We start from the raw sequence: 13,181 nt of genomic DNA on the forward strand, positions 1-13,181 counted from the left end.
CATCGCTCCCTCCCCCCACCCCGGTCCCGGCCCCCGATAGCTTCCCTCTGGTACGTTCCAGGGTTCCCCCCATACCTCCCCCATCACCCCCCCAGATCATCCGCCTGCGATTATCCCATTCTTCCCTTGACGATTATAATTACCGCGTCACTCAAACACGTGGGGATGGTGGGAGAGGGGCGGCTCCCCCGGGGGGATATACGCGAGACATTGGGCGTAGGGGGAAGTAGATGGGCGTAGGAGAGGGGAAGGGGGGAGAGGAGCGTTGAGGGGGAGCTTGTGGATGGAGGGGGAGGGAGGAGGAGGTGGAGGGTGAGTGAGGGGAGTATGGGGAGGGGGAAGGGAGTAGGGGAGGGGGACGGATGGCGTTTGGATAGGGGAGGTTTGGTGGATGTGACGATGGGTGAAAAGAGGTGGGGAGGAGGGGGTTTGGGTGGGGCGTGAATTTCTTTTTTTTTCCTTCATAAACATCAGAAATACCTGACTAGTTGTAGCCAGTGGTGACGTCATCCATTATTGGCCAAGGATCTTTTGAAATATTTAGTCTATATCTTTCTTTCATTTCCTGGAAAAAAATCTTACATCCACAGTTTACCTACCATTTGTCCAAACTCATCACACGCTCTCTCTCTCTCTCACACACACACATATGAACATATATATATATATATATATATATATATATATATATATATATATACAATTTTTCTCTTCCTTCCACGATAACCACCGCTTCTATTTTTTTTTTCTCAAGAAGTCTGATTGGTCAAGATAGGTCACGACGTCATATCGTTCGACAACAAATCTGGAAATCTTATTGGTTATCAGAGTAAGTGTGGGCGGGGTCAGAGGGAAAGGGCGTGGTCTTGGTTGAACGCAGTGAATCTACGGGTGGAACACGCCCAATGATGGTAATTAGATATGAACATAAGAATGGAGGAGACTGCAAGAGACCATAAGGCCTACATTTGGCAGTTCCATGTCCCTCACCACTTGTAATATCTATCCATAAAGCTATCTAACCTTCTTCTGGATACTAAGTTTATTGCGTTCGTTAACCACTCTCTTGGTAAACCAGTTCTTGCCTATTTTCTTCTTAAACATAAATTCGTCCAATTAACAACCAATTAAGTGTCCAATTAGACCACAAAGAGGATTTTAATTTTACTATGACGTGGATATTATTGAAAAAAAATTGAGCAACGAGAACATTCAGAGCATTTTTATGTAATTATTTTTATTATATTTTTCACTATTTGTGATCAAACCTATCTTGACCTAGATTAACCGATTGATCACCCACTGAAATAAATTGCCTATGATATATGCTTTTTTTTTTTGGGGGGGGGGGGTTAAGTGTGGACTTTTTTGGGGGAGGGGTCGTGATTAAGTATGGAGATGGGGGAAATGGGGAAATGGTGGGGGGATCTTGAATGGGGGAGGATGGGGGCTGGATAGCTTGGAGAGATGTGGAAGGGGGAGAGGAGGGGAGGGGGAAGGGAGGAGAGGGAAGGGGAGGAGGGGAGGAGAGGGAAGGGGAGGGGAGGAGAGGAGGGGGAGCGAACAAGATTGGCACCTGGACTCGTAAACTGTGATGAGCGGGCGAAAACGCGGAGAGGAGGGAGAGGGAAGGGAAGAGGGGGAGGGAGGGAAGGGAAGAGGGGGAGGGAGGGAGGGAGGGAGGGAGGGAGGGATGGAAAGATAAAGAAGGAAAATAAGGAGAATACTGATGAGGAGGTGGTGGAAGAGGAGGAGGAGGAGGAAGGGGAGGAAGAGGAGGACGACGACGAGGTGGAGGAGGAAGGGGAGGAGAAGGAGTAGGAGGAGGAGGAGGAGGTTGAAAAGGAGGAAGACGGAAAGGAGCAGGAGTAAATGATGACCAAACGGAGAAGATGAGACTGCAGAGTGAACGATGTAAGGGAAGACGCAGGAGGAGGATGAGGAGGAGGAGGTGGAGGATGAGGAGAAGGAGAAGGAGGAGAAGGAGGAGATGGAGAAGGAGGAAGTTGAAGAGGAGGAAGACGGGAAGGAAGAGGAATAAATGATGACCAAAAGGAGATGAGACTGCAGAGTGAACGATGTAAGGGAAGACGCAGGAAGAGGAGGAGGAGAGGAAGGAGAAGGAGGTGGGAGATGGAGGAGGAGGAGGAGGAGGAGGAGGAGGAGGAGGAGGAGAAGGAGGAGAAGGAAGACGTGATATGAAAAGCCTAGAGACCACTGCTCATCTTGGGAGAAAAAGAGGCAAGAAAGAGAGAAAAAGAGAAAAGAAAGAGAAAAGGTAAAGAGAGGTAAAACGTAAGAAAGAGAAAAACAGATAACTGAGGAAGTTGAAAATAAAAGAATACAAGGCGATAAAGAGGACAAACAAGAATAAAATGTACAAGTGGAAAAGAAAACGGAATGAAAAAGAAATGGACCGAGGAAAACGGGAAGAGGGGAAGAGATAGGGAGGGAGAGGGGTAGGGGGGAGGGGAGGGGGAGAGGGGCGATGTGGGGAGATAGGGGAAAAGTGGGGAAAGGAGAAATGAGGGAGAAGGAAGTAGGGAAATAAAAGGGCAAACATACCGAATTTTTTTTTTTAAAGGAAGACCAAAGGTTATGAGGCAACGCTGAAGAAAGGAAGGAGGAGAAGAAGGAGGGGGAGGTGGTGGAGGGGGAGGAGGGGTGGAGGTGGAGGGGAAGGGGAGGAGGAAAAAGAAGAAAAAGAAGAGAAGATAACGAGGAGGCATAGTAAAGAGGAGGGGAAGGAAAGGAGAAAGTGGAGAGAGAGAGAGAGAGAGAGAGAGAGAGAGAGAGAGAGAGAGAGAGAGAGAGAAAAGAGCGGAAGGTCAAACAAGGGGAACATGGGGATCAGAAAAGGTGGAGAAGGACAAGGAAAAAGAAGAAGAAAACGATAATGAAGCAAGGACGAAGAGGACGAGACAAAAGACGTGGAGGAGGAGGAGGAGGAGGAGGAGGAGGAGGAGGAGGAGGAGAAGGAAAAAAGAAAAAAGAAAGGAGGGGAAAGAGAAGGGAAAGGAGGGCGGCGTAGATGAAGCGAAGCGAGAGGAAAAAATCAGGAAGAGGAAGAGGAGGAGGAGGAGGAGGAGGAGGAGGAGCAGGAGGAGGAGGAGGGAGAAGAAAGTGGCGGAGGAGGGGGAATGGAGGAAGAGGACGAGGAGGAGAAAGAGGCGAATAAGGAGGGGAAATTGGAGGAAGAGGAGGAGAAGATGGGGAGAAGGAAGAAGGGGAGAAGGAAGAGGGGAAAAGATCATGTGTGTGTACGAAGTGAGGTGGAGGAAGAGGAGGAATTTTACAGTTGACGGATGATGGGAAAATACCAAGAGGTTAGCAGAATGAAGAGGAAGAGAAGGAAGAAGAGGAGGAAGAGGAAGAGGAGGAGGAAGAGGAGGAGAAAGAGGAGGAAGAATTTTACAGTTGACGGATGATGAGAAAATACCAAGAGGTTAGTGGAATGAAGAAGAGGAAGAGGAGGAAAGACGTGGGTGAAGAGTGCTGGGTGAGGAAGAGGGCCAGCCCCCCCCCCCAAGTCACCCTACGGGTTTGGTCTGTTTTCCCTTTAGAGTTGAATAAAATCACCAGGCGGCAGCCTGAGCAAATGTCTAAAAGAACATAAAAATTGGAGACCATAAGGCCTACACTAGATAGTTCTATGTCCATTACCACCTATCATCCACATCCAAAAAATTATCTCATCTTCTCTTAAAACAACCAATTGTTACAGCGCTCACTAACTACATGGTTACTAAGTTTATTCCATTCGTTAACTACTCTATTGGTAAACCAGTTCTTGCCTATTTCCTTCTTAAACCTAAGTTTGTCCAATTTAAACCCATTACCCTTGTTAAAGCTCTTGACTATATTTGAATATATCTATTAGATCACCCCACACTCTACGTTCTCCTAGAAAAGCCGACAAGGTTAACGAATAGTTCACTATATTACCGATTAAAAGTGTTTTTCTACTCAAGAAAATGTTATACAAGTACGTAAACACCGTATAGATAATGTACTAAAAACATTGAAAAAAAAACGATGTACAGTGAAAACAAGGTGACTCCTGTCACTGTTCATGGAATGTTGGTTTATTCTGGCTGCCGCCATGCGATTTTATTCACCCCCGAGGGGACACACCCCACCTATCCCTAGACTTGACCACAATTGAAGTGTCCAGAAACAGAGGGGCATCCAAGTCACTTTAACTGGTTTCGAGTTAACCACGGACAGTGAAAAGCCCAAGCTTCCTCTACACACACACACACACATTATATATATATATATATATATATGTATGTGTGTGTGTGTGTGTGTGTGTGTGTGTGTGTGTGTAATAAAACCACTTGGAAAATGAAATGAAAGGTGACCGAACGTTTTCGTCTATTCAAGATATTTTCAAGGTACAGAGTAAGGTGACGTTATTTATATATATATATATATATATATATATATATATATATATATATATATATATATATATATTATATATATATATATATATATACATACATATATATATATATACATATATATATATATATATATATATATATATATATATATGCACAAGAAACAGTAGGGGGGGAAATTAGGACAGGTCCATTGTGACCTCATTATCTCAGCACGGCCGGACGTATGACCCGGCTACTGTCAACAATTTTATTTGTAACAAAGTTATCTAATTTATACATTCCCATACTCATATTCATGTTGTTCTCAAATGAAGCTTTTATATAACATGATTCTATGATATTCCTCTCTGTCCTTACTTAAGACAATTTTCTTTGTGTTATCCCAATCAATGCAATGATTAAAATCCCTTAAATGCAAAAACAACCCACTTGAAACTTGCCCTGTTCTGATGTTATATTTATGTTGGTTTATTCTCAATTTTAAATCCTTGCCTGTTTGTCCAATATAATTAAAGTTACAATTTTTGCAAGGGATACTATAAACACAGCCTTCAGTACAAGCAGGTGAATTTTTAATCAACCTGTTTTTAACAGTGTTGTTATTTTTAAAAACAACTTGGACACCAAACTTATTAAAAATACGCGTTAAACTAAAAAAAATTGATGAAAAGGGAGGGTTAAAATATTCTTAAAACTGAATTGCTGATTATTAGAAAGACTGTAAAAAGATTTCTTTGCTGTGTTTTGAGCTGCGTCAATTATATGTTTTGAATATTTTAATTTATTACCAATGTCATAAATGGTTTCAATTTCTCGGTCTAAAAATTCTGGGCAACAAACTCTAAAAGCCCTTAGAAACATTGAAGCGAATACTGATATTTTGGTCTTAAGGTGGTGATAAAAATAATAATGAATATAAGAAAGGACATTGGTTGGTTTCCTGTAAACATCTAATTTAAACTTATTACCAACTCTATAAATCATAACATCCAAAAAGGGTAGACTATTGTTCTGTTCAATTTCTTTTGTAAATTTAATTGAAGGCACTAAACTGTTTAACTTTAATAAAAAAAATTCTAAAGGTTGGTCAATAGGCCACATACACAATATATCGTCAACATATCTATACCAAATGACTTTGTTAGGAATAATTTTAGGCAAAATATCTCTTTCAAAAAATTCCATATACAAGTTGCTTAGAACAGGAGATAAAGGATTTCCCATTCCCATTCCAAACTTTTGCATATAGAATTTACCGTTAAATTCAAATTTCGAATCTAATACACATAACTTAAGTAGACTGATTATTTTGTGAACCGGTAGAGGCATATCATATTTTTTAATTCATCTTCTAAATATATCAATAAATCTAAAACGGGAACTCGAGTGAATAAACTAGTAACATCATAGCTAACAAGATTAAATTCAAAGGAGAGATTTTGACCAGATAGCTTTTCATTACACATTTTGTGAATCACGTGTTTTTGTGATTTATTCGTATATACATATATATATATATATATATATATATACACATACATCCTTGCTAAGAAAAAAAATAAAATAAAAAGGCGGGGATGCCCCTATGTTTCTGGACGCCTCAATTGTTCTTATTAAGGAGCGAGCACAAAAGGGCAGGTCTTCACCCTTTGGTGCAGAGTGGGATTACAAAGGGCTGGTGCCAAGGGCGATCACCAAGGGCACAGGGAAACGAGAATGACCACTACAAAGAGGGAAAGGGGGAGGGGAAGGGGGGGGGGGCTGAAATGGGGACAAATAACGGGACCCCGCCACAAAGGTCGGCTTTAAAGGGACGGTACTTCGGGTGGATGGAAAGGAGGAGGAGGAAGAGGAGGAGGAGGAGGTGGAAGAAGATGAGGATGAGGAAGAAGATGAGGATGAGGAGGAGAGTGTGGTGGAAGAGGTAAAGGACGAGGAAGAAAAGGAAGAGGAAGAAAATGGTGAGGAGGAGGAAGGGGTGAAGGAAGAGGAATAAGAATAGAAGGAGGAGGAGAAGGTAGAGGAGGAAGAGAAAGAGAAGGAAGAGGAATAAGAGGAGGAGGAGAAGGTCGGGGAGGAGGAAGAGGAGAAAGAGAAGGAAGAGGAGGAAAAGAAGAAGGAAGAGGAGGAGGGGAGGAGAAGGAAGGGGAGGAGGAAGAGGAGGAAAATGAGGAGAAAGACGAGAAAAGGAAGATGAGGAAAAGGAGGGGGAAGAGGAGGAAAGGGGACAAGAGAATAGAGTATAGGTTGCTACCGCGTTGAAGCACCACCTGTTTTTGTCGGATAGTGAGAGGACTCCGAGCCTCTGCATGTGTCTGTGTGTGTGGGAGAGGAGCAAGGGGGTTGGGGGGTTGGAGAGCTAGGGCCGGGAGCGGGGGAAGGGGGGAGGCTTGCAAGCATTGCTACGACCCCCATGACCCGCATCGCTACAAGGCCAGTATACCTCCCCCCCAACATATACACACATAAATGCACACACAAACACACGTGTACACACACACACACACACACACACACACGCGCGCATATGAAGCATAGCAACATTCGATCCTTACCCCCCCCCTCTCCCTGGAGGAGCGTGGTGGATTCTAACACACGCTCTCTCTCTCTTTCGTTCTCTCTCTATTTGCTCCAACTATTGTTCCGTCATATTATTCACACAAGTAAAGCAGACTGGAGCTCTATTTGCAGACTTTCTTTTCTAAGCTTCCTAATACGTAGCTCATTATTTTCAATCTTCTATTCAAGTGTATCTATAATTCCCGTTTTCTATCTATTTTTCCATTTCGCCCCATATGCTCGCTGGCCGAGCGGGTTAGACCGTCGCTACTTGCGGCGGAGGTCAAGGTGACGGCGGTTCGAACTCTGCCGCCAGCGAGTTGAACCAAGGGCATGGTTCATGAAATTCCACGCTACAAAGTCCTCTGTAACCGTCCTAGCCTCCTGATAGGGGTAGTTCGCAACATTAAGCCGAACCAACAAGAACGTTGATTCCGTGAGGTAAGAAGAGGGAAGTGAGAAACCCCGTGGTAGGCAAGCCCTATCAGTTGCACCAAGCCGCTGGGTTTTTAGGCCGATGTTTGGGTCGCCTCCCCGCCTGGTCAGTGCTGTCGGGAACCAACGCAAGATGCACACAGCGGATCCCGGTAATGGAACTCACGACCACCTGCTTATGAGTTCGACACGGTATCCACTGCTGCCTCCTCCTACTTCACTGACCGAAAATCCGCGGCCCCACAGTGGCTGGAAACGATCCTGAGTCCCTCTTTTTGTAGTGCGACGGGAGCAGTCGCCGGTGGAAGAATCAGGGCCCGTTCGCACTGGCGGTTTGACCCGCGGCGGTTCAATTACAATGTAAGTTAATGGAGGCGTTCACACACAACCACGCAGTTTTTCCTTAACTATGCGGTACCGCCGTGGTTCGAACCGCTAGTGTGAACATGGTCTTGAGCCTCTCGGGGATGCACCTCCAGATAGAGCATTGAGGGGTTTTGGAAACGGGCGTCAGGGACACGTTTCTCTCCGACATCCCTCTTGCAGGACCTACATCCTGTTCAATCTTTATGGCTTTGGAATGAATATATGGAGAATCGTTGCCGGTTAACCTGAGGTCGCTGGTTCTAGGACAACAGTGACTTTCCTCCACAGGTCCAAGAAAGGTCTTCACAGTCGGGTCGTGGTATACCACCTACAGATCAGCAGGCAAGGGATAGCCCAGCAGGTCGGGATAGTCCAGCAGGTCAGCAGGTCGTGGTACACTACCTGCAGGTAAGCAGGCGAGGGCTAATTCAACAGGTCGTAGTAACCACCTACAGGTCAGCAGGTCGTGGCACACCACCACAAGCAGGTCAGCGGGAGGGAGACAGTCCAGCAGGCTAAATCCTCCTGCCCTGCTGGCATAGAAGGCATCTGTGTACAGAATAAACAGGAGCGGGAATGTACGCCCTGTGTACACAACTGTACACGGGCTGGAGGGAGGGGGAGGAGGGGGAGCTCCGTGTAATTTCCCGCAGCGCACCTTGGGCATAGCCATTCACGCCAGATAAAGGGAAGGAACTTGGCTCCATTCTCCTCCTCCAGCAGAGATCAGACCTCCAAAGACCACTCTCGAGAAGAGAGGAGAGTGAAGAGAGAGAAAGGGCAGCATGCCTTCAGATTTCCAAAGCCCACTTTTGAGTGAGTGAGAGGGAGAAAGAGAGAGTCAGACTTTCAAAGACCACTTTCGAGAAAAGAGGAGAGGAGAAAAAAAGAGAGGGAAAGGACAATATGCCCTCAGATTTCCGAAGCCCACTTTTGAGAGAGAGAGAGAGGGAGGGAAAGAGAGGGAGGGAGAGAGAGAGAGAGAAAGAGAGAATCAAACTTCCAAAGCCCACTTTCGAGAAGAGAAAGAAGAGAAAGAGGAAGGGCAACATGCCCTCAGACTTCCAAAGTCCACTTTCGAGAAGAGAGGAGAAGAGAGGAAAAAGAAGAGAGAGAGAGAGCTGGAGGCCTACTGGGGTGTTGTTTTGGTGCAGCCTGTTATTATTCTTGAAGCTTTGTTTTGAATTGTCTGCATGTTTTTTTTTCTTTTATTTGTGTTCTTTTTTCATGTAAGGTACCCAGATGTGCAGCTAGCTATTGCGTTTCTTTGGAGTTGTTTGTATACTGCAATTTGCATCTCTCTTGTCTAACTCCTGTGCTTGTAAGTTCTGGCCAGGTTCCATTTCTTGTTTACTCTTCCTGTGAGGTTCCAATCCATCCATATGCTATCTCTCTTGCTGATCCAGGGCCTAAAGGTAACCGGCCACGGGCAAGCGTAATCACGGGGATGGGGGGATGAACATGAAAAAATAATAATGAAAAAACATACAGGCTTTGTGGAGGTATGACATAGAGCCACGTTCCAAAATTCGACGACATGCTTGTGTGTGGTTCACTGCAGGACAACCAACCTATCTCCTGAGAAACGAAACAGCCTCTGTGAGGCGAGGTGCAGTCCCCACGCGTCTGAATCTGGGGAGACGTTCCTCTCCCACGCCTAGCCACCACATTTTGCAGTTAAAAAATGGAAGGGATGCGTGTGTGAGTGGAAGAGGGAGGCCGTGTTTTTGTTCCACATTTAACCACTCTTATTATTACTATCATTATATATTTTTAGTATTAAATGCCCTAATGTCTTGTAGTGGCACCCAAACCACAAACCTGTTAGAGAAAATTGAAATCCAAGAACTCGGATGGGAGGGACGGGGGGGGATCTGAGAAAAATAGGAAGCAGAACAAAAAGGAGGAGGAAGAAGAGGAGGAAGAGGAAGAGGAAGAAGAGGGGGAAGAACAGGAGGGGGAAGAACAGGAGAAGGAAGAGGAAGAAGAGGAGAAAGAGGAAGAGGAGGAGGAAGAGGAGGAGGAAGAGGAGAAAGAGGAAAAGGAGGAGGAGGAGGAGGAGGAGGAGGAAGAGGAGGAGGAACGAGAAAAGATGGATAAAGGAGATAGGAACGAGGAAGGTCGGCCAAGTGAGAGCGGCGGGTCACGGGTGGGGGTTGGGGGTTGGAGGTTGGGGAGGGGATGAAGGAGAAAATAACAATGGAAGAGTCTGGCTCTCGGGCGCCTCCCAAGAAAGATCTCCAGGGTCTCAGGGAAGAAGCGTGAGAGACGCTATATGCTACCAGTGGCTTTGACCTCACTGATTCATGAATAAATAAATAGATAAATAAATACAATTATAGAATCTACTGATTACAAGGAGGAGGAATTAAAAATAAGTAGTTAAAGAAAAGGAACTGTAAAAATTAATAACTAAATAAATTAATTAATTAATAAACAAACTATAAAAGGATGGTGGGAGAGGTCAGAAGATAGAAAGAATATCAATTTGGCTGATGGGTAATGAGTGTGGGGGAGAGGGAGGAAAGGGGGAAGGAGGGGAAGAGGAGGAAAGAGGGGAAGGGGGTTGAGTTAGCGTCTTAGAAAGTGAAGGTGGGTCAGAGAGAAAAAAAAAATCTTTACAAGATCTCCTGCTTCCCACATTTACCTGCTCGGCTCCTTGACCTTTCATCGTCCCTATAGACTCGTATCTTATTTCTGGTTTCTATTCAGCCAAGGGAAGTCCCTACAGAGACCCAAGTGCCACAATCTATGTTTTTCATGTATACAATTTCTATCCTTTTGCCCTCTACGCACGATTTGATTTTTTTTATGTCCTGGGAGTCCCTGTAGTTCAGTTAAGCCGATATTTTAGGAACTTAACGCCCCCTACGTACCAGAGGCACGCAGCAGTATTCTTCTACGTCTGGAAAAAAAAGTGAGTGAGTGAGTGAGTGAGTGAGTGAGTGTGAGAGAGAGAGAGAGAGAGAGAGAGAGAGAGAGAGAGAGAGAGAGAGAGAGAGAGAGAGAGAGAGAGAGAGAGGGAGAGAGAGTTACTTCCAAGTTATACTATTCCTCCTTTCTTTTGTCCTCTTTAACTTTCATTTATGACGTCACCTCTTCGATGCGTTATTGCCCCCTCCCAAGATAAAAAAGACAATTTTTCCTTCCTGTACCAAATTTTCCTCCCAGACATTTTCTTCAACTACAGTGATAACATGGGATCCCCAAATACATAAGAATATATCATAACATAAGAATGGAAGAGACTGCAAGAGACCATAAAGCCTACACTAGGCAGTTCCATGTCACCACCTGCCATCCCCATCCATAAAGTTATCTAACCTTCTCTTAAAACAACAAAACGTTTCAGCGACCTGTCCAGCTTGACCAAACTAGGCCCTTCAGGTCAGATCAGGTCATGTCAGGTTAAAGCTGGACTTCGTTAGCTTAGGTTAAAGTTGTATTGCACTGGGTTTGACTTGGGCAGTGTTTGATTAGATTAGGTTAGGTTGGTTAGGTAGATTGGGCACGTTAGGTCATGTCAGGTCACGAGAGGGTTTTGGTGTGGGTGACCTAGCAAGCGCCAAGGTTACATAAGGTTTTGTACAAATGCGAAGGTGATTTTCAACTCTCGCAAAGATACTCTGGGCAATGAAAAAAATCAGAAAATATTTCGATGACGTGTAACGGAGGCTTGTGACTCGTTTCACGCGTAGCGACTTTTCGCCGTGCGCCGTCCACGACACGATGTCGTGTTCTCAAATAAACATGGTTGTCTATGGACGCTTTCACATGTGGTCGTGACGTGTGAAAGCGTTCACAGACACCCATGATTATTTGAGAACACGACGTCGTGCCGTGAACGGCGCGCGGCGAAAAGTCGATACGTGCGAAACGAGCTCAACCTGCGGACCACGAAGATTGAGGGCTCATAGGCCTGTGGGCCACTGTGGCCAATTCTAAGTTACCACTTGGCACACCAACTGGGTCAAAGGCGCAACCAGCTGCATACCAACCGGATTATCAGGGACTCTAGTCACATACCTTGTACCAGCTGCCGCAGATGGAGGGCAGGTTCACCTGAAGGGGGGCGTTGCGCCCTAAGCTCTCACTTACCTTGCGAGACACTCCTGGGGGACGGATAAAGGCAAGTAGGCAAGCATACAAGCAGCTGAGGGAAAAAGAGAGAGAGAGAGAGAGAGATCTTCCCTTTGTAGCTTATTGTTAGTGTATGTCCCCTTACTGGGTGGTGGTGGTGCGTCAAATCAGGGAGGAAACTAAGAGCATACAGAGAGAGAGTAGGGCACCTCAAGGATGCAAAAGCTATGACATGCCAAAGCAAGGCAAGCAAACCAATATTTGTCAAGACAAAGTGCAATTCATAATGGGTCATGCATAGCAGAGAGAGAGAGAGAGAGAGAGAGAGAGAGAGAGAGAGAGAGAGAGAGAGAGAGAGAGAGAGAGAGAGAGAGAGAGAGAGAGAGAGAGAGAGAGAGAGAGAGAGAGAGAGAGAGAGAGAGAGAGAGGGGAAGAGATTTGAGTGTGCGTGCGTGTGTGTGTGTGTGTGTTTGTTTGAGTGTGTGCGTACGCGCGCGCGCGTGATGAAGAATAGATGGGGAGGGGGAGAGAGGAGGAAGGTTGTAAAGACCCATAGCTTTTTCCTGTAACCTTTTAAAGAATGAAAACTGTGGTTTTAATACTTGAAGGGCTCACAATTTCTTATACAGCCGCCGTGCCTCTCAGAACCTTGTTCCTGCTAGCACGGGGGTGGGGGTGGGGCGTCCTTCGAGTATCAAATCCAAAAATTTCATTCCAAGAAGAAGTAGAAAAAAGAAGAGGAAGAAGAAGAAGAAGAAGAAGAAGAAGGAGAAGAAGAAGAAAAAGAAGAAGAAGAAAAGAAGAAGACGACGACGACGACTGATCACGGCATCCTTATCCTGGACTGTACTTAGGACAAGAAATGTCCTTCGCCCTCTTGCGCAGTCAAAGGATCAATGCTATGAGGTCTGCTCCTTCCACACCCGAACCATACAAACTCCTTTTCCTCCTCCTCTTCTTTTTCCTCTTCCCTTTACACCTTGGACGGGCGTGGAGGCAGAAGACTTAGGGGGAGGCGGGTTGAGTAGACTGGCTCTTAAGAATCTGAAGGGAGTACGTGAATACTGTACATGCCAATGGAGTAGGCACCAAAGTAAAGCAAAGCAAAGCAAAGCAAGGGAAAGCGAAGGAAAGCAAACCCGAGCCTTGAGCGAGCGAGGAGCCCGACAAGAGACAAACCCCCCCCCCCCCCAAAAAAAAAAAAAAAAAAAAAAAAAAAAAAAAAAAAAGAGGTTTTCACTTACCCGTGTTTGCGCTGGGGAGGCTCGGCCTTCGGACGGTCGAGGTGGCGTTCATAAGCTTGGAGGTGGTGGCTTTGAGCCCCCTCCGGAT

The 13,181-nt window shown here is 45.5% G+C and overlaps 1 protein-coding gene across 7 annotated transcripts in view; it reads right to left on the bottom strand.

Moving 5' to 3' along the window:
• The window catches only part of LOC143020029 (uncharacterized), a 179,612-nt gene that overhangs the window by 115,237 nt on the left and 51,194 nt on the right, over positions 1 to 13,181 (bottom strand). For all 7 annotated transcript variants that reach the window (XM_076176155.1, XM_076176157.1, XM_076176154.1 and 4 more), the window contains exon 2: positions 13,094 to 13,181. This exon is cut by the window's right edge and continues 938 nt beyond it. In XM_076176155.1, the coding sequence (XP_076032270.1) occupies positions 13,094 to 13,181 (88 nt within the window). The remainder of the gene's footprint in view (positions 1 to 13,093) is intronic.

This window comes from Oratosquilla oratoria, chromosome 38 (assembly GCF_046742065.1).
Source record: "Oratosquilla oratoria isolate Oo_2021 chromosome 38, ASM4674206v1, whole genome shotgun sequence".
NCBI classification, from domain to species: domain Eukaryota; kingdom Metazoa; phylum Arthropoda; class Malacostraca; order Stomatopoda; family Squillidae; genus Oratosquilla; species Oratosquilla oratoria.